General features: G+C 35.9%; 2 protein-coding genes across 9 annotated transcripts in view; one reads left to right on the top strand and one right to left on the bottom strand.

Annotated features, from left to right (window-relative positions):
* Positions 1–1165: 1165 nt before the first annotated feature.
* On the top strand, positions 1166–13084 carry LOC139148934 (cholesterol 24-hydroxylase-like). 3 transcript variants are annotated; one of them, XM_070720389.1, is made up of 14 exons: positions 1168–1456; positions 2163–2240; positions 4751–4832; positions 5504–5664; positions 6108–6246; positions 7262–7375; positions 7530–7686; positions 8136–8204; positions 8411–8483; positions 9484–9568; positions 10013–10123; positions 10792–10880; positions 12085–12151; positions 12469–13084. In XM_070720389.1, exons 1-14 carry the CDS (start codon positions 1299–1301, stop codon positions 12610–12612), a joined length of 1527 nt encoding a protein of 508 aa, XP_070576490.1. In that variant the 5' UTR covers positions 1168–1298; the 3' UTR covers positions 12613–13084. The 3 variants fall into 3 exon arrangements, with proteins under 3 accessions (XP_070576491.1, XP_070576490.1, XP_070576492.1); XM_070720390.1 differs by lacking the exon at positions 7262–7375 and having other exon boundaries at positions 1166–1456; XM_070720391.1 differs by lacking the exon at positions 4751–4832 and having other exon boundaries at positions 1418–1456.
* The window catches only part of LOC139148936 (cholesterol 24-hydroxylase-like), a 67590-nt gene continuing 42622 nt past the window's right edge, over positions 2413–27380 (bottom strand). For 2 of the 6 annotated variants that reach the window (XM_070720397.1, XM_070720398.1), the window contains exons 8-15: positions 26928–26984; positions 26565–26637; positions 25903–25987; positions 24949–25059; positions 18798–18886; positions 18158–18224; positions 9438–9477; positions 2413–2649 (exon numbers count right to left, since the gene is read on the bottom strand). In XM_070720397.1, the coding sequence (XP_070576498.1) occupies positions 2492–2649; positions 9438–9477; positions 18158–18224; positions 18798–18886; positions 24949–25059; positions 25903–25987; positions 26565–26637; positions 26928–26984 (680 nt within the window). In that variant the 3' untranslated portion in view covers positions 2413–2491. Of the gene's footprint in view, positions 2650–4105; positions 4141–9437; positions 9478–17740; positions 17970–18157; positions 18225–18797; positions 18887–24948; positions 25060–25902; positions 25988–26564; positions 26638–26927; positions 26985–27380 lie in introns of those variants that run through there. The other 4 variants (XM_070720392.1, XM_070720395.1, XM_070720396.1 and 1 more) reach the window with 4 other exon arrangements.

Raw genomic sequence — 27380 nt, 5'->3', positions numbered from 1 at the left:
TACTCATGTAGACTGAGTGTGCACGAATAAATACTCATGTAGACTGAGTGTGTACGAATAAATACTCATGTAGACTGAGTGTGTACGAATAAATACTCATGTAGACTGAGTGTGTACGAATAAATACTCATGTAGACTGAGTGTGTACGAATAAATACTCATGTAGACTGAGTGTGTACGAATAAATACTCATGTAGACTGAGTGTGTACGAATAAATACTCATGTAGACTGAGTGTGTACGAATAAATACTCATGTAGACTGAGTGTGTACGAATAAATACTCATGTAGACTGAGTATGCACGAATAAATACTCATGTAACATGGGATGCAGGGCATTTACACAATGTGTCGTATTCTTCACACTATGGATCGGACATCGCATTGTATTACATTTTACTCTAATTCAAAGTACATAAGATTTTTGTTGCATTGTATGAGCATAAAAGTATTAATGTCTGTGTTTGTCTATAGTCTCAAGTTTTTAGTATGATTTTTCTAATATTTGGCATTGCTTGCCTGGTGATTCGACAGCCCCTCTTTGTGAGAAGTCTAACCAGTTCTATTACATCCCAAGCAATATATCATCAAGCCGGGCATTGACATTTATTTCACCTGAAAAAAAATTACTCATTCATCGTATTGTCTTTAGTAAGTAGTGTGAGCATTCGTGTCGTCAAAATGTTCATTGAACTTCCCCTACACTACGGTTTAGAACGACAATGACACATAAACCATGACTAAATTTGGTTGTTTTGTTTCAAACGCCAATCAGTGACGTCATGGTAACCGTCATGATTGTACAAAGCAGCCCAGTCGTGATCCCATTTTGGGTAAGTTTCTTCTTTGTCGCATTTTTTCATTTGGACTGTAAGCTTATGCTACGTGCGCTTCGCGCTAAATGTATTAATCATAATACAAAATATTGAATCAAAGGAATGGATGAATATCATTATACACTATAAAAGATTACAATCCTTCAAAAGAATATGCATTTTGGTTTTGAAAGCATAATACAGAAGCTAGGTAAGATTATGGATAGCACAGTGTACAAGGTACCTGATCATAGAGGAAATACCATACATTACACGCAAGATGCGTTAATTTGCAGTAGACTACTGTGCCACAACCATATATGCGAACTGGGTACTCGACCCTAAACTACGTCACCAAACATATAGGTCACACCATGGGACACACCTAACTCGGTATTACGCATTACGGTAGAGGTGCTGCGCCGAGGTTAAGAGCTAAATCCCAACAACGGTACGCCAAAGTGAGTGCATCCTAGGCATCCTAATGATGATTTCAGTCGCTCTGTCAAGTGTTTGGTTATTCCTAGCATACGTTGCTTTGTTGGTCGTGTCGGTAACGCTCTTGTTTGGGGCTGTGTTCTCTGTGTATGTCTTCAGTCGACACCGGAAGTATGCACACATACCAGGACCTGAACGAAGTAGGTGAGTGCAAATCAGTATATCGAGAATTGTACGGCCTTGCCTCAGTCAGAGAGCCAAGATTCTTTTGAACGAAACACAACGCTAAGGTATATCATGGAGGTCCCTAACTACCTTCACGGGTATATACAGATGTGGACGATTTTGAATCTGACCGAATCTATTGTTCTACAATAGTGACCTGCATATTAACGGTCAATATTGCCCATGACTGATGGGGTCAAGGTCGCAGTTTTTATGGCAACCATTAGGCCAAGTCGGTACAATCAATGTACTACTCATCTGCCTAGTTTAGAATTCATTAGTGTTATATATATATATATATATATATATATATATATATATATATATATATATATATATATATATATATATATATATATATATATACATACATATAACCGTACTCTCTGTGCCCAAGTTCAGAGGTTGCCATAAAGCCATTATGGTGATAACCGGGAGGGCACATTGTATACATTTTGTGTGTGTATATATATATATATATATATATATATATATATATATATATATATATATATATATATATATATATATATATATATATATAACTAATATTATAATAATTTCCTTTGTTGATAAGCATTACCAACGCAACCGCGTCTGTAAATTTCGTTTGGGACTCAGCTTCTCTTAAATAATACCTTCACGAAATTTCCTGTTGACAATAAACATGTTTACCTTTAAACAGTTTTTTCCTCGGAAACTTGGCGGCGCTGCAGGAGGGCAAAGAGCAAGGGAAGGCGATGCATGACCTCATCCTGGAATGGTAATTATTATTTTGTTTTTTGTTTACGACATAGATACGTAGATGATGAAAGTTGGCCAGTAGTTTCTGAGATTAGGAATGACAAAAATTTACGGAATAAGAAGAAGAAGAAGAAGAAGATTTTGATTTTTCAAATAAACGTTTATTACTAAAATTAGTCTCCTGTACAGATAAGTACATATCAAAACAATTCAAATTTTGAGACAAAAAGCAAAAATGAAATCTGACAAATGCTTTATAGCAAATGATGGTCAATTACTGAAAATACTAAACAAAATTGGACTGTAAAAAATCAGCAAGAACTGCAAAATGGCTATGATACTGATGCTGGAGCGAGATGGAGAGACCTGGTGAAAAGGCAAACAGGTAACTATATCACTTGCAACATGGGGAAGGAAACCAATTAAATCTGAAAAAAAGCACAATTTTGTTAATGACAAAAGGCAAGATGCGAGGTGCATGAAAAATCTCCACTGAATAGGAGAAAGGAAAACAAACATCCGAATTAAGAAAAAGCGACAGAAGAAGAAGAAGAAGAAGAAGAAGAAGAAGAAGAATAGAATTCGAGCGAAACTAATAGGGGTCAACGACCATACATACGAGTCATACATACATATGTGAGGTACAAAATCGATAAGATACGAGTGGCAATTGAAGTGATACAATTTGCTACTCGTGACTCCCAATTGTCACTCATATCTGATCGATTTTATACCCCTCACATGCCTGCATACATATATACATACATACATACATACATACATACATACATACATACATACATACATACCGGGAAATCAAACACTTGTAAAAATGCAGAGGATAAAAACACGGACGTTCCAGGTTCAACCCTTTGTCATCACTTCGTCAGCGTTTAATTTGCCTTATCATAATCATTCATTGTTCATTGACAATTGAGATTTAGAGTTTGAATATGTTTTCTATACAATAACATATGACAATAACACCAATCGTCTTCCGTGTTACGTTTTCTATACAATAACATATGACAATCACACCAATCGTCTCCCATGTTACGTTTTCTATACAATAACATATGACAATCACACCAATCGTCTCACATGTCTCATGAGTAAACTCTCCCCAATATTTGTGAGAAGGCTGTTGACCTCGAAGCTTCAAATAAGCATGGTGCAATAAATATAGATCTTGCTTTGATAGAGATCTACCGTAGAGTAAAAATGAATTGTGCCGAGTATCGCATGTCTTGTGATATATGTGCGAGGCCCGTGCATACGGTATAGACTAAGCCTTCAGACTAAGTCTTATAGTTTGCACTCATAGATTGCCTAATTTCAGCAATAGCATGAAAGGAATCTTTTATTTTCACTTTGTTGCTAAAAGCTATGAAAAGACAAGACTTGATAGACTTGCCAATACGAGAAGATTATAGAAGAGGAGATATATCTCTGTTCAGACCAAGGTGTACTCACTTCACACAGCATAAAATCCCAATGGAGAATCAAATTCATTTCCTTGAACTTCTGTGCATATTTTCTATCCTGGAACACAGCGGACATATTTGAAAACCTCTGTTCTGAGTGAAAAAAGCCATGATACCATTTTAGTATTCCAATTTGAGATACAACCCCCTCCCCCTCCCCACTGTAAGAACTTAACGATCCTTGAGTTGAATATATGCAGAAGTTTGACATTTCACTCAATTCACACCGTAAAATTTTACTTATATCCGATCAAGTTTTGTTTTTGGTTTCGTGTGGTTTTTTGGCAAAATATTCAGTGTAAGGAAAAAAAAGGAAGCACAAAAAGACCCCACTGAAACAACAGTCAAAAATCGGTGACAAACACTTACTGAGAATTACACCCTCAGCTATTCGAGTTTTGAGTACAGGTAAATTTTAACCTTCATTTTGAGAGCCTGTAAGAAATGATTTGAGTTATGAATACTACACCGAACATCGTTCTACAATTTAGCTCCTGAAATCGAGAATAAATGTTGTCAATGAGAACCAAAGGCCGTGTTTTCTTTCTTTCTCACGATTGAAAATTCATTCCATGTGAAATATTTTACACTCAGAAATATTGTCTTTAAAACGAAGTTAAGATGAATAAAGCCAGGGTTTTGCTGGTCACGGCTACAATTCCAATAAACTTCGCACCGTTGTACATCTGTGTGTCGTATCTAGAAGGAAACTTCAAGCAAATTAAATATCGCTAATTCTCTTGAGAAGTTATCAAACGATAAAATTAATCGATATCGGCATTGTTTCCTGTATCCGCTCTGCGCTACCTCGATATGAAACCATGACTAACATTTGGTTTCCTGTGTCAGAATCAACATGACGTCATGGCAACAAAGATAATAATTTTGCCAGATATGGTAGAGGGCGGTTAGATTAGTGATAAGGTGGACTCGGGACGTTAAACTTGCATTCTTTTTCGGTGATTCCAACAACTCAAGTTTCGTTTCCACGGCGATCTCCCTGATCCCTGATTGAAATTTATGGCTGCTTGATCCTATTTTTCAGGACCAAAAGTTACGGACCGGTTTTTGTTTTGTACCTTGCACACCATGCATTTGTCGTCATCTTGGATTCCGATGCCGTTAAAGTATGTAGTGTTTATTCATCAAACTTTCGCAATTGCCAAACCTGGTCGTCCTAATATGGACTTGCCCGTTCATACGGTCATTTAGATATTTCTGTAGATTCTCTATTATGGAATAAGAACTAACCCACACGAAAGTGCGACGCAAGACAGATTTATTTTTGCCGACAAAGGCAAATCCAAGACTAACGAAGACAAATGAAAATTGATATTACCGTTTCGCAGTTTTTTCACAAAGGTCGAACGTAATAATTAAGCGAGCAATGATAGGTTCTCTGCACTGTCTCTGCAGTCAATGTAAACTTTGATCATCAACTCGGAATATCAATAATACTTGATCCAACCAGCAAAGCCATTTCGTTCATGAAAATGTACGGAAATTAGACAAAATTCTGTGAATGGCACGGTACAGCATCATAGATTTGTCACCCACTCACGTGACCTGTCATAGATTACGCCTCGCATTGAAATGTTGATTTTCATAAGTAGTCAATATAAGTATCCTTATGTGAGCAAATACGCTTTTATTACTTTCAACGAAAAGGCGTACCAGTCAAACCCTTTGATGAACAATGTTTGTATAAAAGGATACGTGTTATATATATTTCAGTTAAATGACGACAGAACGACAGGAACTGGATGATTTTATCTGTCTTTTCTTTGATACTTTCCAGTATCTTCTTGTAACTAGCAACGCACCGAAACCCAGAATGGCTTATGCGCCATTGTTCAGCATCTACAATGAGCGTTTCATGGGTTGTGGCCTGGCAACCGAAGTTGATCACGACAAATGGTTGAAAAAACGGGAACTGTTGAATCCAGCTTTCCATCGCAAGTAAGATGCGACGATCTTATGAAAAATCTGTCTTTACAACACTGCGTTAAAATTGTGTCCTTCAGCCACCATCTACTCTGCCATCCTTTCTCGAAAAGCCTAACCGGCCGTCCTTTAGCTGCATTCGCTCTACCTGGCTGTTTTCTTCTCAGAGGTTTGCTGTTGTCAAGGAACACAATTAAATTTGAGAATATTCAATATTGCCCTACATGTTAACAGTCTGTATGTGGATTCAGATGTTCTTGTACACTTTCATTCATGTTTTATGACAAATTACACCAATGTTGCTGTATGACTGTGTTGCTGTTAAACCGTAACGGATAACAGAATTTTGTTGAAGGATTCTATCATGACTAATTAGATGTGCTTTCAAGGGCCACCTTACCTCTGACTGTCGCTTTACACAAGCAAAATTTCATTTGCGATTGGATTCTTTCATGTAGGTTTCTGATGAACTTAATGCGTCAATTTAACGACAGCGCCGATTTGTTAATTCAGAAACTAGAAAAGTGTGCTGACGGAAAAACGCCGGTCTCCATGTTGGATGAGTTTAATCACGTTACTCTTGACGTTATAGCGAAGGTGAATCTTTAATCCTTACACCATAGTGTATCAGTGCAATCTTTCATTTTCCTCAAAAACATTAAATATTGGTAAAGAGTATGAAAACTGGCTGTCGTTAAACTTAACAATCAACTATCTTGTAATAGCTGTTGTTCTTAAAGGGACAAAGTCGGCCATTTTTCATGAATTTTGTTTGATACATGATACTATTAATATTGTTTGACATGTCGAAAGATACTGAATGAATGGGTGACCATGCATGCATATATTTGACCCCGGTTGTAGACACGAAACATGAAACCATCGCGAAAGTGAATCGATGGTCATGACCATTAATCTATTTTTGCCATGGTTTCATTTAAACTTAAGTTGTCTAAAACCGGGGTCAAATATAAGCAAGGTCACCCATTCATTAAGTATCTTTCGACATGTCAAACAATATGAGTTGTATCTCGTATTATACAAAATTCATGAAAAAATGGCCGACTTTGTCCCTTTAAATGGCAAATAAGACAAAAAGACATTTTCAAGCAATAGGGTTCATTACAGATCTCGTTTGTTGGAGATAGTGCTATTCAACATTTGGCGAGTGCATGACTGTTGCAGGTCAGAAAGTATTATATCTCTGATGAAAATTGCGGAAAAAACACGTCAAAAAAACTTAAATTTCCTGCGATTCATACGCAGTATCGTGTGTCACTAGATTAACTTTGATGCATAGTAGGCAACTTATGGAACCCATATCTCGACACAGACTGTTATTCCTTGTTAAAGCATAGCATTTGCCATTCTCATCATCAGGAGGGGAATAGGATGGTGTATTTAACAATTAATTACAAACAGCAGTCAGGCTATTAACAACGCGCCAATGGACAGTCCATTTAGATTCCCTTTACAGAGTAAATTGGGAAAATCTCATAAAAGTTTAATTTTCAAACTGGTTGCATTTTCGGAGTTAATGCTACAAATAGCTAGTCAGAGTATTTGAACCTGCAAAAAGTGACCTTTTTTTCTCTTTGCTCAAAAAAAATAGGTTGCGTTTGACTTGGATTTAAACGTATTGGCCGAAGAAGAAACTCCATTTGTCAAAGCTATACAACTTTGCTTGAAGGCCATTATGAGAAAATTCATGAATCCACTTGAAGAGGTAAATAAGTCAAATCAGCCTTTACTTAAAAACGTCCTACAAATGTTAAACCACAAAAACACTTTGTGCCATGTTATGTTTTTGACTTTGTAAGCTTGAAAACCCAAAGTTTACACTATGCAGTTTGAATAAGGGGTTCCAAATCCGTTTTCAGTACCTACCGTTTAACGGACATGTCCGGAGAGAAGTCCAAGAAGCAATTCGGCTTCTTCGCAAGACAGGTCTTCAAGAGATTGAAAGACGACTGGCTGCTCGCCACCAGGGTGAACAGATTAAAGACGATATACTCGGACACATACTGAGAGCATCAGGTGAGATTTTACCGGCAAATTTTCAGTATATAAAATTTCCACATCAGTGTTTATTTCAAATGTTTACACAAAGCTAAGTTATTATTTTTTCTCTAATGGTTGTAAAAGGACAATGTAAACAGTAATATGTATAGTGGAATTTGGAAATCTCATAATCAAAATTATTTATTTGAATTCCTTCCATTTATAATCGGCTTCACGAAAAATCAATTAAAATTATGATTCAGTCTTCTCCATAAAGCAATGACTGATGCGTGATCTATCATCCAAAGTATCTTTATGCAGTAACTTTCGAAAGAATCAACACTCATTTCTATTGGTCGTCTAATGGAGTCTTGAATGCACACTAGAGATTAACTTTACATCTATTGAATATCTAAATTTCCCTTTACTACGACTGCCGTAAAAATAGCGCCGTAATGCGAATGCATTTTCTCTTCTATTTTTAGACTTCTTACTCAATCCGGAGTTTCAGATAGAAAACGCATTAGACGAATTTGTCACCTTCTTTATCGCAGGTACGTAAATTTTCGTTTATGCTGACACCAATCTAAGTCCATTGGTACGTTTACTCATGACTTATTTGAATTCCTCTTCAAATATGACGGTGATCTCTAGGAGTCCGAAAGGTTCTTTATTTTTTTGACAAAGGGTAGATTTTTCATAAAATCACTAACCAACACCGGCATTATATTGAAACTTACGCTATTTTTCTTCTCTCCAGGACAGGAGACAACAGCTTCGCAAATGTCGTTTACTTTAATGGAATTACTTAGATATCCAGAAATAGAGCACCGGTAAGTGTAAACGTCATGTGTAACCATCCATCCCCATTATGCTTGTTAGAAAATAACGATAAATTTAATGTTATTTTTAATATTCTATTCTCACTGAATCTTCTATCAAGAATCTAATTCAAAGCAAGTAGGATTTCACTTGCCAATATTGTATGTGTACACAAACATATCTTGCATTGTTATGCCTTTTCAATCAAAATTAAGATATCAATGAACCATATCTGCAAGTTGTGATCGTCTGTACTTGAGTAATGCATTTTGTAGGAGGAGTGCATATATGTTGTTGAAAGTAAAACTTGCATATTTGATACAAGTCCTTTAACCTTTTAAAAATGCCATTATTGTCAAGTCACCCCTATTTTCCAGTCCCCTCCTCCCACTAAAGGGAATGTGAGCTCTTGTTGTACTGCTGACTGTCTGTCTGTCTGTGAACGCGACATCTAAAGAGTGGATCATTGGATTTGAATCAATTCTGGGAAATAGATTCTGTTCGGGAATGGCAAAATCGATTAGCTTTTGGTGGGCATGACCTGCATAATTACTGCTTTTTTGCATAGTATCTTTAGAAATCAGATTTTGTCAGAATGTGTATCACATCTTATGCATCCTGTTACAAACATTAATAAAAGAAATATATGACTGGTTTCGAGGTTATGTACATGATTTATGACAATGGCACTGCTCATTTGCATATCTACTGAACTTTCCTAATTAGAGATATAGATCTTGATTGATTTGACCAAAGTTGATGAAACTTGCTACATCAGAGAATGTCAAAGGAAAGTGTCAATTTTCAATTCATATGTTATGATAAGATTGTAAGTCAGTGTTGTAGCAGATATATCAATGTCTTCTATGGTAATTCAACGGCCAACTGACAAATGTGTTGGCACATACTTCAACATATTTGAAGGTCACCAAATTCTTTGTGCATGATTTTAAGAAATAACTAACCTGTTCGAATTTTCATATTCCACCTGACCCATTTGCTTACCTGAAGAGTAAGAACAGAAATAGATGCCATTCTGAATGGTAGAATGGCCATCCAGTATGAAGACATTGGTAGAATGTCTTACACATCCAAGGTAATGTATTTTTTGAAAACTCGTTCTTTAAATATTTTATCCTATAGTCAGTGAACTGTACAATCAGTCATCAGTTAGCATAATTGCATTTATCATCTCCAGTGTCAAATTGCTTTAGCAACAACATTATAGAGCTTTAGAGCCTAGAGGAATTTGGACAGGAACTCACGGAACAACAAGACAGCAAAATAGATTTTATGTCGACTGGCTTTCACGTGTGTAATGTTCTAACATAATCAGCACAAAATACAACTTAACCATACACATGAGATAGTGACAAAAGTATCAAGGTCTCCACATTAGGCGAATGTTTAATACTTCTGTACCTCTATCATCTTTATGAGTTCTATGTCGATACACAAAGGTCTGGCTCTGTCCATAAAACTATGTTTTGCTTGGAATTTGTAATGTGTATCTACTGACAAGGTATTATACTTCATCTAGGTTTTGAAGGAGTCTCTACGACTTTATCCCCCAGCTGGTCGATTACTTCGCCAGACTGTTAAGGATGAAGTATTCGCCAATATCAGAATACCAGCTCACAGCGTTGTCATGGTAAGATCATGTTTTGCCTTAATCTGTGAAATTTGGTAAATGCAATGATTCTACCTTTGTCATTTTCCGTTCCAAGCTCTTGGGTGATTTCAAAATTGTTGCTTGTTCAAATCCAAGTTGAAAACATTGCTTTCAAAGCAATCCCGTTGCATACACTTTTTGTTTTACTGTTACTTCAGCAATATATTTCATATCTTAGGGCATTTTTCAGGGTTTTTTTAGATATTATTGGATTTTTAGCTTCTCCTGATGCTTTTCTCCATCTCGCTCTGAAATGTGGAACGATGGAATGGAAAATGTATTTATAGAATGGAATGTGTTACCATAGAATTAGTGCAATAGAAGGTAAATCTATGCAGACATATCAGTGGAATATCTACCAGTATGGTAATTTTCGGCTGTAGGGGATGATGGTCTTGATGTCAGTCATTTAAAAAAGTAGATTGGTACATCAGTTTTTCTTATATTGAGAAATTTCAAAGGAATTGTTCACACTGGCTTACGTAGTAGACTCATAGCTTTACTACCTTCAAATCAAAAAATTCTAGATATCTGCACCCACTTTTGGGCTGTCAAATGTTGCTGAATCAACTTTTGGGGTTTTTTATCCTTCTTGCTGAGCAAAATAAACCGATGAATCTATCTGAAACTGTATATTTGTCCATCAGCTGAGTACATTTGCAATGAGCAGAATGGAAGAATACTTTGAAGATCCACTGATATTCAATCCTGAGAGATTTGATCAATCGGAATCAATGTAAGTTGGCAAACAAATTCATTAAGTTACGGGAAGTTTCATTCCTCTAAAGAGACTGAAATTTTTGTGTCACCAATTACAGCAAAAAACAGGATGGTTGGACAGTCTCATATACATTACGTTTACTTTTTTGTACGTCCCACACAAGTTTGTAGATACATTGTAGATAAAAAGAACCGACTCATTTGAGTGAAATACTAATCATGTAACTCTCCACTCCACTGTTTATCTTTGTGTGTCTAGACAGATTGGCATCAGTACGTATACGTTGTATTATGGTTTGTTTAGCCAGAGTGCTGTCCTAATTAACTTCGGTCTCTACTATCAACTCGATAACTAATTTAGCTATTCCCTTGTGTGTTCTATCCAGACACACAAATGAGCCAGTTCTTTTTATCTACAATGTTATCTACAAAACTTGTGTGCCACATACAAAAAAAGTAAACGTAATGTATATGAGACTGTTCAACCATCCTGTTTTTTGCTGTAGCTGTCAAATCATTAAGAGTGATGAATGCATTGAAATGTACTGATCCTAGGTAATTTCTACATCAGTATTGTATGGAAACGTCTTGAAATTTTAGATGTAAGTGGGCAAGTAAATTTTTAAACTTTCCTATTTAGTCAGAGTTACAACATAATCATAGCAGTATGTCTAGTGTTTGAATTGTAATTTTGTTGATGCTTTGATCTTATTCAAAGAGTTAATCATTGGTGAGAAAAGGATGTCTTGCTTTGTTCCATGCCAAGTTATTATGCCACTCCCTCCGTAGAGTGATGTTTCCCCTCCCTCTATAGAGTGGTTGCCCCTCCCTCCATAGAGTGGTTGCCACTCCCTCCGTAGAGTGATGTTTCCCCTCCCTCCGAAAAATGATGCTACCCTCCCTTCCCTCCATAGAGTGGTTGCCCCTCCCTCCATCGAGTGATGTACCCTCCCTCCATAGAGTGATTTTACCCCTCCCTCCATAGAGTGGTTGCCCCTCCCTCCATAGAGTGATGTTTCCCCTCCCTCTATAGAGTGGTTGCCCCTCCCTCCATAGAGTGGTTGCCACTCCCTCCGTAGAGTGATGTTTCCCCTCCCTCTATAGAGTGGTTGCCCCTCCCTCAATAGAGTGATGTTGCCCCTCCCTCTATAGAGTGGTTCTCTGAAATTGCATTGAACACAATAACTTTTTTCTAACTAGTTAACCATCTTCTTTTGCAGTCTAAAGTATGCATGTTTTCCATTCTCACTTGGTCCCAGAATTTGCATCGGTCAAAACTTTGCCCAGGCAAGTAATTTTAGCCAATAAAATCATGTGAGCGCTGACATTTTGAATATTATTGAAGACTGATATAATACAACATTGCAGTTGTCTGACATTAATTAGGTAAATTGAAACATCCACAGCTTTATTTGAAGTCATGCAGCCGGTAATTAATGTCTACTTGGATTCTAGTGACATAGTTCATCAAATCAATCAAGTTTTAAATCAATATCCAACTGGTCGTCTACCCATACAGTATGTGCTCATATGCATCATTAAATGTTGGTTTGGATATAAGCCTCATGAATTAATGCCACATTTTGTTCACATTTCTTTCCCAGATTGAAGCCAAAGTTCTACTTGCTAGACTGCTGACAGCATTCAATTTTACTTGGTTGCCAGGCCAGTCATATGACATGGAGGACAACCTAACAAACAGACCTAAAGATGGCTGCAAAACCTACATCACAAGGCGGGATACTTGATGGTAAGGGGTGATGTGCCATATACCCTCTTATGTCAAACACGTGGTATTAAATTTTCTGATAATTACCACCCCACCAAATTAGAACTTACTTATGACTATTTTGTATAAAATTGAACAGATTCACCTCATAAAAATGATTCTTGTGTTGGTTATCCTTATAGTTTATAACTGATTTGGAGTTCATTTACCGAGCTTGTAAAGTTTTAAAATCTTACAAATTTAGAAATATTTTAGAGCTTTTCAGGGCCATGTCATTGTACCTGAGTCATGAGCATCATCAAAACTGAAAACAAGACCAAATAAAATAGACTTTGGACATTTTGGATACAAATGCTAAATATCATCAGTACACTGATCCCAAGTGTAGCTGTATCAATATCTGTATCAGAGTTAAAACCAAATAACAGTTATTCTGAATTATATTTATTTGATTTTTCTTTCTCAATCACTATTTCCAAAAAGATAATGTGACAGGAAATTTGATTAACCTTTCAAATGTCAGTCTTTACTTTCCAAAATACAAACAAGCTGTGTTTCCAGTCACAATTTACAACAATGACAAAATGAACTTGAAAAGTGCGTCTACATAGTATCTAAGCATTAATCACCTGCCAGAAAATTATTACCCAGAAGAAATGATCTAGAATCTTCAACAAAAATCACAAACATTCTTTACAAGATTCGCACAGTAGCTTTTCATCAAGCAAGTTTTGACCAGAAACACACAGCTTTAATTGTGCATGGGAAGGTAAAAACCAAATTTTAGAGGTTATTTAAGGCGATACCGAAGGATTCAAAGCGTGTTGGTTGCTATCACTGGCAACATTCCAAACGCACACTTTTGCTTGTGCAAAATCTTACCGTTCCATTGTTTTCTTTGGATTTTCGACTCCTGGTATTTTAAAATGCTCAAAATCTTTCAACTCTCTCAATTTTAAACCAATTTAGCTGACTTTTGGTAGGATTATTGAAGCCAGGTACATGAGAATATAGATAAGTATGCGTTTCTGAAAATTCCGGACCGTTTATGAGATATCACCGTAAAACCCTTCCAAAATTTCACTAAATGATACAGTAGATATTTTCCTGTTCAAAAATTGTTTGTACTTGAACAGATGACTTAATAGGAGCTCTAAACAGGTATCTCATGTGTTACATTCTGAAATTTTGGAAAATTTAGTGCAAATTTGTAGAGCTGAAACGTTTTAAAGTAGAGCTGTGAAAATTTGTATGTGTGTGATGTCACTGACCAATCACACTACAAACCTACGTCTTTTCAAATTGTATGGTTCTGTAAATCTTTATTATGCAAAGACAAGTCATTGACAATGACATAGTCCCCACTTGTAATAGGAGTATTAGTCTTGATGGGGCAGGGAAATGAGGTCGTTAAGAAGTATCACTGGAGTGTATATGTTCAGATCTATGGACACATAGGTCTATGTCATTGTTCCCAATTTGAAACAAGAGGCATGTCTAAGTATCACTGGAGTGTATATGTTTGGTTATGGTTCTAAATCGGGAAAAAAGATCAGACCTCTAGCTGTATTGGCCAGCCAAGAAATACATATGTGCATAATAAATGAGGTACAAGATGTGACATCTTAAGGTCTATTATCCTAACAAAATTGAAGCGTAAAGAACTTGTGGTTACTGAGTTATGCATATATATGCATATTCAAGGTCAAAGGTCATCAAGGTCACAAGACATTTTGAAAAAAAAACATTGTATTGCTAATTAATCCATATATGCCAAAATTCAGACCTCTAGCTCTATTGGCTTGCCCACAATTATATATGGGCATAATTAACGAGGTAAAGCATGTGTTGTCATAAGGTCTCCCATCCTACTAAATATAAAGGACATAGCACTTGTGGTTACTTATTTATTGACATAATCGTGTATTTTAGGTAAAAGGTTATCGAGGTCACATGACATTTTGTCAAAAAATTTCTATCCTATAGTCTATCCCTATATACTAAAAATCATACATTTACCTCTATTGGCTTGTTCAAAATTAGATATGCACATAATGAATGAGGTACAATATGTGGCGTCATAAGGTGTCCCATCATACCAAATATGAAGGGTGTAGCACTTGTGGTTCCTGAGTTATGGACAAATATGTATATTTGGGGTCAAAGGTCACCGAGGTCACGTGACATTTTGTCAAAAAAATTGTATTGCTAAGTTATCCCTACATACCGAAAATCAGACCTCTAGCTCTATTGGCTCGCTCAAAATTAGATATGCACATAATTAATGAGGAACAATATGTGGCGTCATAAGGTGTCCCATCATACCATATATGAAGGGTGTAGCACTTGTGGTTACTGAGTTATGGACAAATATGTATATTTGAGGTCAAAGGTCACCAAGGTCACATTACATTTTTTCAAAATAATTGTATTGCTAAGTTATCCCTATATACTAAAATCAGACCTCTAGCTCTTTTGGCTCGCTCAAAATTAGATATGCACATAATTAATGAGGTACAATATGTGGCGTCATAAGGTGTCCCATCACACCAAATATGAAGAGTGTAGCACTTGTGGTTACTGAGTTATGCACAAATATGTATATTTGAGGTCAAAGGTCATTGAGATCACTTGACATTTTGTCAAAAAAATTGTATTGCTAAGTTATCCCTACATACCAAAAATCAGACCTCTGGCTCTATTGGCTCGCTCAAATTAGATATGCACATAATTAATGAGGTACAATATGTGGTGTCATAAGGTGTCCCATCATACCAAATATGAAGGGTGTAGCATTAGTGATTACTGAGTTATGGACAAATATGTATATTTGAGGTTAAAGGTCACCAAGGTCACGTGACATTTTGTCAAAAAAATTGTATTGCTAAGTTTCCATATATACCAAAAATCAGACCTCTAGCTCTATTGGCTCGCTCAAATTAGATATGCACATAATTAATGAGGTACAATATGTGGCGTCATAGGGTGTCCCATCATACCATATATGAAAGGTTTACCACTTGTGGTTACTGAGTTATGGACAAATATGTATATTCCAGGTCAAAGGTCACCAAGGTCACATGACATTTTGTCAAAGTGTCTGAGATATCTGCGTGAACGGATGGACTCACGGACTGACATGACCCAACTATGAGCCCCCTGGACTTTATCTGTGGGGACTAAAAACTGTGTCACTGCATCCTTTTTGCAATACGAATACGATGAGAAACTAAATTTTTATTTATCTTGGCCTTATACATGGGAGCCTATGTACTGCCTTATACATGGGAGTCTATGGACTGCCTTATACATGGGAGTCTATGGACTTCCTTATACATGGGAGTCTATGGACTGCCTTATACATGGGAGTCTATGGACTGCCTTATACATGGGAGTCTATGGTCTGCCTTATACATGGGAGTCTATGGTCTGCCTTATACATGGGAGTCTATGGAGGTGAAAACTAAAAAGTCCTCTACCACGGCCAAATTTGATCGCATTGTGAAACAAATCGACGTGCATCTGTATGAGGTATGGTACTATCCTTGTACCAAGTTTGAACGAAATCGCTCCAGGCGTCTCTGAGATATCTGCGTGAACGGACGGACGCACGGACGCACGGACATGACCAAACCTATAAGTCCCCCCGGACGGTGTCCGTGGGGACTAAAAACCATGAAAATTTGCATTTTGATTGATTTTGGAAATTACCCTTAGCAACCAATGCTTAGCAATTTGAATGCTTGGGTATCGCCTTAACTTTGCAGTAGGAAACAATAATTGTAAAATTCAGATCACAGAATTTGTAAAACTAGGCTTTCAGAAAAGACATGGGCTTGTGATCTCAGTTTTATAAAATATTCGGAAAGCGCTCAATATTTGTCCTTAGTCCCTCAGCACAATATCAAGATTCCTTACGTAAATAACATTATGTCATTTTTAAAGATCCTAAATTTGATGAATGATGCATCATTACATAAGTATATTTATGCATGGTGGCAGAATAAAAGGAGAGCCAGTAAATATGACGTTTTTCTGATTCTTATAAAATCCTTGTCATAATTTTTGTCTAACACTGCCTGTTCCATGTCAATATTTGATGTCATTTAGGTTCTGTCAGACACTAAGCTTTCTATCACAGCACAAATCAGACAAATATGACACTCATGTTATATCTGCACTGTTATAGACAGCAGTAGGTAAAATACTCATCTATCTAAATATTATATCTGTGTGCAGATCTGTGTACAGATAGATAGATGGACAGACTGACAGATAGTAGATAGATAGGTAATAGATAAATAGAAGATGGATAGATAGATAGATAGATAGATAGATAGATAGATAGGTAGGTAGGTAGATAGAAGATGGATAGATAGATAGAGAGACAGAGAGAGACAGACAGACAGATAGATAGATAGATAGATAGATAGATAGATAGATAGATAGATAGACAGATACAAATAGCATTCGGACTGTTATCACCGCACAAATCAGACAAATATGACACTCATGCTAAAATAAAGAGTTATAGGCAGCAGTAGGTAAAATACTGCTCTATGTAAACATGATCTGTGTGTGTCGATCAGTGTACAGATAGATAGATAGATAAATAGATAGATAGATAGATAGTTAGATAGATAGATACAAATATTGTTTGGACTCTATCAGACACTCAAATTTCTATCACCGCACAAATCAGACAAATATGACACTCATGCTAAAACTATGCTGATCCATCTAAATATTATCTGTGTGCGTGTGTGTAGATCTGTTTGTTTACAGATAGATAGACTGATAGATAGATAGACTGATAGATAGATAGATAGATAGAAGATGGATGGATAGGTAGATAGATAAACAGATACACAGAGACACACAAATAGATAGATAGACATAGATAGATAGAAGATGGATAGATAGAACGAGATGGATAGAGCCAGACAGATAATAGATAGATAGACACAGAGATAGACACAGAGACAGACAGATACTAGATAGACAGATGGATGGATAAATAGATAAATAGAGAGACACAGACACACAGACAGACAGACATAGACAGACAGACAGATAGATAGATAGATACAAAATATGTGAGTAGGCATGCCACGTGTCATATTAAGAAAAGACAAAGGTTCATGATATTTTCCTATCCCTAATTTATTTAGTCCAGTTATGAAATGATCAGTTTTTTAATACACAGGTATAAGGTGTTGTTACAGCTCATTTTGACATTGATTTCACAGTTACAAACATTTGACATTTATCCTTTAGTTTTAGTGTTGTTTGTTCCAAAATGTCACGTGATTGGTCCTTAACCCACTGGAAATTAAAGACTGTTAGCAGCTTGGCCAATAGGAGCTTGACAATCATCTGAAACAGAATTACAATTGATGCTATTTAGGTACTATAACAAATGCTGATTGTCACTCTGTGTGTACAGTAATGCTACACTATCAGGATTTAGCAAATTATGCTCACAGACACCACATAACTATCAGAGTTGACATTTTAGCTCACCAGTCTTTGCTGTAAATATGTTTACATCTCATAAGACTCACCATTGTCAAATCTTTTCCGATACAGTTTCTTGGTCCCAGACTGAATGGACAGTGAGCACCCTTTTGTCTGTGAAAGTTTTCAAAACATAAATATTTGTTACAATCCAACGTACAAATCTAATTGTTATGAAAATTTTACTTTCTGCGTACCAGAGGCAAAGACAAACTGTGTAAAACAGAAAATTGGAAAGAAAACTAAACCACATCTCCACATCAGATTTTAATCAAATTGAGGTCAATACAAACTATCAATCTGGAGGTCACTCAATGATTTAATTTTGATGTTACTGTGTTACAAACTGCTATTGTGCTCAAAGAGAAAAACCATATATTTTGTATGGCTGAGCACTCAATGTTTAGAACAGTAGTATGGCGCATAATCAAGGCCAAAATTTTAACTCCAAATTTGGACTCAGGTAATTGCATTTTCAACTTCTGAGCTCCCATTTTGATTTGAAGTCACATTTTCACCTTTCAAACTCTTACTTTTAATTAAATAACAATCTACACTTTGTTCAACATGTGAAAAATTTGCAGTCTTAAACTTGATAGAGAATGGTGTATGGTTTGCAGGGTTTTATCAATACTGCTGTGAAACTCCAATTAGAGATTTCATGATATGATATGATATGAGACATACACTTCATTTAATGAGGAGAATCTGTCTGGATCATACTTCAATGGCTTCTGATAGAACAATTCAGTTCTAGCCATGGCAACCATGCTTACCTAGTAAATAGAAATGCAACATGTTAGAATAATCATCTACATTTATTGAGTTGATTTGATATTATCAGGCACAATATTCAGAATAAGAATAGGGTAAAATGCAAATATGAATATCCTCTGAAATCAAATTAAGGAACTTGTTGAAGATCATTTGTAGGGGAGAAGACAAAGAAGTTAACATCTTACTTTCACAGTGGTCCTGAAATGAAAATTAATAAGTCATTGACAATGACACAGTCCCCACTTGTTAATGGTACTTTAATTACAAGTCCTCTGAGAGGAAAGAGTCCTCTTCATTAATTAGGTCTGTGATTAAAAATACTGCGATACAGATGGGGCTTAATGGCCAAAATGAGTTCCATGGTGGTGAAAACATAAAACCAATGTAAGCCACCATACTAATTACAAAAGGTCATTAAAATGAATCAATTAGTACTTAATCGACAGGATGCTGCCAAACATTTTTGCATCCTATTCTAACACTGACAGATTATCACCGGTACCATATTTCATAAAGTTTGATGCAGTACTTTGGACATTCACCCTAAAAACAAAAATCCATTATGTAAATGCAAACAAGCAATTAATTTATATATATAAATGATACCACTAAGTGTCATTGATTTGTATTTACAACACTATGAGATCAAAATCTGTACCAAGTTTCATCAAATTTAACACAGTATTTGTGGATATATCACTCTAATTAGGAAAGTTCATTACATATGCAATTACAAATTAATTAACTTGACACTGATAAATGTCTTTTTCACTGTTAAAGCAATGTGAGCTTAACATCTGTACCAAGTTTCATGAAATTTGATGCAGTATTTCTTGACATATCAGACTAATTACGAAAATTCAATAATTGACATGATACTGCTACATGCCGTTAAACAAATTGATGTGCATATGTATGACATAGGTCAATGTCCTTGTGCCAACTTTGAATGATACTGGTGGAAATATGTCTGAGTTATAGCTCTGTACATGAAAAAATCGTAACAAAATGGCCACCAGGCAGCAATTATATTGCATTGGACTGTGAAACCAATAGACATGCATATTTATGAGATGATAGGTCAATGTCCTTTTACCAATTTTGAAAAAATAGCGTCAATGACACTGTAGCTCCCATCCTGGACTATTTAGTGTTTGTTCTCTGGTCAGATATTTGAACATGTGTGAAAGGGATAAAGTGCATGAAGTGAAAATACTTAAATGAAATGTACTGGAGACAGTGAAATATGTTTAATGTAATTATTCAGAATATAAAATGGAAAAAATACAGAATTAGATATATCGAATACTGTGATACAACCATTAACTCAACAAGTCATTTACAATGACATAGTCCCCACTTGTAATAGGAGTATTAGTCTTGATGGGGCAGGAAAATGTGGTCATTAAGAAGTATCACTGGAGTGTATATGTTGAGATCTATGGGCACATACATCTATGTCGTTGTTCCCAATTTGAAACACATGAGCCATGTCTAAGTTATGGTTCTAAATCGGGAAAAAAGATCAGACCTCAAGCAGTATTGGCCAGCCAAGAAATACATATGCGCATTATAAATGAGGTACAAGATGTGACATCTTAAGGTCTAATATCCTATCAAAATTGGAGGGTATAGAACTTGTGGTTACTGAAATATGCATATATATGTATAATCAAGGTCAAAGGTCATCGAGGTCACATGACATTTTGAAAAAAAAAAATTATATTGCTAATTAATCCCTATATGCCAAAAAATCAGATCTCTAGCTCTATTCACTTGCCCAGAATTAGATGTGTACATAATTAATGAGGTAAAGCGTGTGTTGTCATAAGGTCTCCCATCCTACTAAATACAAAGGACATAGCACTTGTGGTTACTTATTTATTGACATAAACATATATTTTAGGTAAAAGGTCATCGAGGTCACATGACATTTGGTCAAAAAATTTCTCTCCTATAGTTATCCCTATAAACCAAAAATCAGACATCCAGCTCTATTGGCTCTCTCAGAATGAGATATGCGCATAATTATTGAGGTACGGTATGTGGCGTCATAAGGTGTCCAATCATACCAAACATGAAGGGTGTAGCACTTGTGGTTACTGAGTTATGGAAAAATATGTATATTTGAGGTCAAAGGTCACCGAGGTCATGTGACATTTTGTCAAAAAATTGTTTTGCTAAGTTATCCCTATATACCAAAAATCAGACCTCTAGCTCTATTGGCTCGCTCAAAATTAGATATGTGCATAATTAATGAGGTACAATATGTGGCGTCATAAGGTGTCCCATCATACCATACATAAAGGCTGTAGCACTTGTGGTTACTGAGTTATGGACAAATATGTATATTTGAGGTCAAAGGTCACCGAGGTCAAGTGACATTTTGTCAAAAAAATTGTTTTGCTAAGTTATCCCTATATACCAAAATCAGACCTCTAGCTCTATTGGCTCGCTCAAAATTAGATATGCGCATAATTAATGAGGTACAATATGTGGCTTCATAAGGTGTCCCATCATACCATACATGAAGGCTGTAGCACTTGTGGTTACTGAGTTATGGACAAATATGTATATTTGAGGTCAAAGGTCACCGAGGTCACGTGACATTTTGTCAAAAAAATTGTATTGCTAAGTTATTCCTATATACCAAAATCAGACCTCTAGCTCTATTGGCTCGCTCAAAATTAGATATGTGCATAATTAATGAGGTACAAATCCGAGATATATGCGTGAACGGATGGACTCACGGATGGACGAACAGACGGACATGACCCAATCTATAAGCTCACTGGACTTCATCCGTGGGACTAAAAATTGTGTCACTGCATCCTTTTTGCAATATGAATAGGATGAGAAACTAAATTTTTATTTTTCGTGGCCTTATACATGGGAGTCTATGGAGATCTGCCTTATACATGGGAGTCTATGGACGTGTAAACTAAAAATATGCAAATTTCACCACGATTTGCCCAATTTGGGAAGGTCACTCCTATGCACTTCCATACCAAGTTTCAAATCAATCGGACTTGTGGTTTCAGAGCATGAGATTTTTTAGACCAAAAATGGGAGAAAATTACAAAAAAATTCATGAAAAATAGCAAGTCCAAGATACTGACCCAAGATGTGCACAATCATTTCATGTCAGCCCAAAGTACTTACATGCTAATTTTTCATGTAATCTGCTCAGTGGTTATTGAGTTTTTTCAATTTTGACTGTTTTTACATTTTTTCACTTAATTTGCATATTTTTGGCAATGACAACTTCATTTGAACAAAATCTCATCTACAGCCCATCATCCATGTACACACCAAATATCAAGATGAAATGTACAGCGGTTCTGGAGTTTTTGATGTTGACGGACAGACATACAGACATACAGACATACAGACATACAGACACACAGACATACAGACATACAGACATACATACATACATACAGACATTTCCCTAGCCTATAAGAATAGCTTCCATTGCCATGTATACATATGGCTATGGGAGCTAAAAATACCGCAATTATACGGTGTTGCTCAAATTTGATCAGAATTGGTATATACCAGTATGGTTACCAAAGATCAACAATAAATATCTATCTAACAGATATTTCTATCTGTTCAGTGAAGGAAAATTCTATGTTAATGTTATGAGAATGATTTCTGCACAGTACAACCAGAAAAACAACAAGAAATATTTAAACCAGAAAAAAAGAATGACAAAAGTAAATAAGGTCTGAAACTTTAGGTACTTGATGTCAACTTTAGCAACATGCACAGCACTACAGCTAGCCCCTCTTAGTTTGAGCATAGACAGTCTTCCCCCCTCTACTGTCTATGGTTTGAGCAGGTCTGTTAATATTTAACAGTTTATAAACAATGACAGGAAATGACTCAAGCCTGTTTCAGTCACTGGCATGCCATCACTCCTGCACATTTGCAGGATTTCCCTTTTTCTTACCTCATTTGCACATTTTTGACACTGACATGTTCATTTGAACAAATTCACATCTCAACCCCTGCATCTACCTGTACACCAAATACTGAGATTGTAGCTTTGGCGGTATGGGAGCCTTTGTGTGTGACGGACATACATCCGCACATACATACCCACAAACATACAGACATACAGACGCCACTGACTCATCATATAAGCTCTTTTTGGTATTTATATATAAAACCAAATATGAGCTAAAAATCAGTTGATACATATCCAAATTATGGCTCAGGACATGACAAAATCATAACAAAATGGCCACAAGGCAGCCATATTGAATCGGATTGTGAAATCAATTGACATGCATATTTATGACATAGGTCAATGTCCTTGTACCAACTTTGAATAAAATCTGATGATACATGTCTGAGTTATGGCTAAGGACATGAAAAAATTGTAACAAAATGGCCGCTCTGCAGCCATATTTGATCATGTCGTGAAACAAATTGAGTGCACATGTATGATATAGGTCAATGTCCTTGTACCAACTTTGAATAAAATCGGTTGAGATGTGCTTGAATTATGGCTCGGTACATGAAGAAAAAATACAAATGGCCGCACGGCGGCCATATGACCGTATCACAAAACAAATCGATGTGCATATGACATCTGAAGTAATCCTTGTACCAAGTTTGAATGAAATCACTCCAGGCATGCATCTCTGAGATATCTGCATGAACGGACGGATGCATGCACGCACGGACATGACCAAACCTATAAGTCCCCCAGGACGGTGTCCGTGGGGACTAAAAAGAAGCCATGTGTTTAACAGGCAGCTGGCCTAATTTTAGAAAACCTGGACTGATGCATGTTCTTGCAGGTTAATGTTTACGAAAGAAATCCGACAAATTAGATTTGAGAGTTTTGTCATTCGACTTCACTGGCTAAGTTATACTTGTAAACCAACATGTACAAGCATGGAAGCATAAGCCCAGTGGTTAGAGCAGGGGACGCACAATCACAGGATGGTCCATGGCTATGGTGTTGTGTCCTTGAGCAAGGCACTTTATTCCTCATTGCTTCTCCCTACCCAGGAGTGATGGGTACCTGGTGGGACAGTGGTTGTAATGTGTGCGTTTACTAAGCTCTGCTTAGCTCTGCTGTGCATATTAGCTGCACATGTGAGCTGTTATTTGCTCCCCAGGGAGTTGAGTGGTATCAAAATTAGGTCCAGTGACCAGGGGTAATAATTACTGTAAAGTGCCTTGAGCATATGAACTTGTGGATATGTGTGCTACATAATACCCCATTATTATTACCGCATTGAATTAGGAAAACAGCTTACTTTCTTGGGTTACAATCCAAACATTGAGGTTTTTGATCAAGGAATTGAATTCGGGCCTCAATTTTTTTCAAAAAATTATCCACTTATAGACTTGCTACAGTCTCTCCATTAAGCAACTGATCACTATCCTTACAAAATATTTCAATTAAGTTTTCTTAGAAATTTCACTGCCTTCACCTATCAGTTGCTTCTAATTTTGATACATTTTTTACTTGCTTTGGAAGCACATAGATTACGGAGTCTTTCCCAGACACAAGGACTAGTTTAATACTGATGAACCATTCATCATACACAAAAGTTCTTGACTTACTTGTTGCTAAATTGTCATTAGAAATTTTGCCAGAAATTCACAAAGCTGAATCATCAGCTTATAAAAATAAACTTCACGTCACCACACATTCCACATCCTTTACACAAATTTAAGAATTAAAAAAATCCTAGAACTGACTAGGGGAACACCACTTGATAGTATTTGAACATTGGAAAAACTCAAACACATTACCAAGCTGCCTTCTATTTAAAAGATAAGATGTGAACCAGTTAAGAGCAGTATTTGATAAAACCAATGGACTTTAGTTTACTGCATAAGATCTTATGGTCGACTGTATGAAATCTTTTCCCTAAATCTAACAAGATCATCCCAATATATCACCCTTATCCATTTTCATCCTTAGTCATCAATGTATTATTTCAACATCCTTGTTTACTGAAAAGTCAAAACATTTTGTAAAAATGCACACACCATCACAGCCATATTTTCATAAACAAATATTTCTTACACTTACCATGATTGTAGTGTTTGCTGGAATTTTCAGGTTATTGTAGATTCTATCTTCCTTTAGAACTCGCATTGTCCCTAATGCAACTGGGTACATTCGTAAAGTTTCTCTAACTACCTGAAAACAAGAGTAGATCAGCATAAACATAGTATATACAGTGTAGAAAAGGATAAATATAGTTTATTACATGTAGACAAGGGTAAACAAAGTTTCATACAGTGTAGACAAAAGTATAGTGTAGACATAGGTAAACACTTTAGTTTTATACAATGTACACCAGGGTAAACACTATAGTTTTATACTGTGTAGACCAGGGTACATTTATACCTGGAAGTACAGTGAAGGGTAAATATACAGTGTACATAAATTGAGTCTGATAAAAAGATAAGTCTGGTGATCACAGAAAGGCCTTTACTATGTCACCAATAGTTTCAACAACACACAGAGTTCTTCGAGATGAAATCGGTAGGCTGGAAAACCTTGTCCATCTATAATATGCACTTATGGTTTGTCCATCTTTAATGTGCACATAATGGCTATGGCAAACTTGTTTTTAGGCAATTAAGTACAGTGTACACAGACAGTGATAGACCAAGGTAAACAAGTACGGAGAAGACTAGACTGAGAATACAGTGTAGACCAGAGTGGTAACAAAGAGATATGACAACTGAATAAAGCAAGAAAATCAAAATAATCATTTTCATTGTAACTTCCATAAACATTGTGAAGCATTTGAATTGATAAAGCAATTGATAAAGATGCTAAGTTGATAAAGACTCCTACTTCACATTATGGCATATACAGATCATAAAATTTATCAATCCGTTGATCTAATTAAATTGACAGGACTGACTCTCCTTCTGCCAGGACTGATTACGTGTCAAATTTGATCATCTGTATAATGTGCCACTTTCACTTTCTTGAATACATCACAAATGTAAATAGAAAGGAAATTTATACCTTTTCTAGATACTCAAGTTTATCTAGATCAGAGATTTCTGGTTTTCTTCCATTTCCAAGCACTGTCTGTAATTCTGCTAGTAACCTTTTTGAAAAAAAAAGATCAAATAATTTGGAAGTGAGACTGCTCCAATAACCAGAGTTTTGAAATGTTTTGACTCTAAGAATTGTAGTAGTTACAAGACATTGAAAATACTGACAAAAATAAATGAATTTTTTTTTGCATTTCGCACCATTCTCAGCGAGAAGTTATTATCTCTTTGAGTGCTGTAATTTTTCCCACCAAAATTTTAGTGCAGCATTTTATCTATTTTCATGAGGGTTAATAATGATTAACAATTGGTAAATTTTGAGTTTGATAAGAAAGTAATATTGGTTAAGATTCCTGAAGCATAATGATTTACAAAGGACTACTGCACTCCATAATTTTTTTTATTTTGAGCATAACATGTACTTCATTATAAATAATTATTTTAAACTAAATTACATAGAAAATAACAAGGTTGCCCCTTTAAATACATAAGATTGAGGTAAGCTTGCGATCATGACCATAAGATAATTATCTGAGTCGGTAGAGTTACAAAGTACAAGTATGTCTGAGGGTGATTGTTATCATTATGAGTCATGTGATGCAATATTTTTACAGAACAATTTATCCTTACTTTTTGAGCAATGACGGATGTCTGCAAAGTTCCATTAGACAGAATGAGAGAGTGCTTGCAGTTGTTTCAAAGCCTGCAAAAATATAAAACTAATATGGGAGTTATGCTCACTTACATCATTATTGACAATTTTGTCAAAATTACTAGCCAGATTATGATGTTATATGTATATATGCATAATATGGGAACTTCAAGCACATTACCATTAAAACTTGTGTCATGTTAAGCTGCTGCATAACAATTGCTAGGCACAAATTTTCAGTACTTTCAGAACATCAACTTATATGTTTCAAAATACAAAAATAAAAGCCTTTGAAATGTAGTGTAGGAAATATGGATAAGAGCTCTTTATTTTCCTCTGACCTGCCATTAACAGGCTGACAAATTCATCAACAATGTCTTCTGGCATGAGATCCACATCTGAAAGAAAGAGGAACAGGGGATCAGATTTTCTGAATTGAAGTATATTCCACATTTGTTATCACAGACTCTAGACTAGACTTGTTAACACAGACTCCAGACTTGTTAACACAGACTCTAGACTTTTTAACCTGAAATCTGGACAACTTCATTGTGAATATTGTGCAATGAATGAAAACTGGATCATAATGCATTTCCATTTTGACTTCTTTGTCAAATTTTAGGAGTTATGGACACCTTACATTTAAATTTCCATATCTGTGTTAATTAAACATATATATATATATATATATATATATATATATATATATAGTGTGTGTGTGTGTGTGTGTGTGTGTGTGTGTGTATGTGTGTGTGCTAATTAATTGGTGATTATGACTTTGCTTTAATCATGTT

The sequence above is a fragment of the Ptychodera flava genome, chromosome 14 (assembly GCF_041260155.1).
Source record: "Ptychodera flava strain L36383 chromosome 14, AS_Pfla_20210202, whole genome shotgun sequence".
Classification (NCBI taxonomy): Eukaryota; Metazoa; Hemichordata; class Enteropneusta; family Ptychoderidae; genus Ptychodera; species Ptychodera flava.
This window is presented reverse-complemented; position numbering and strand designations above follow the sequence as displayed.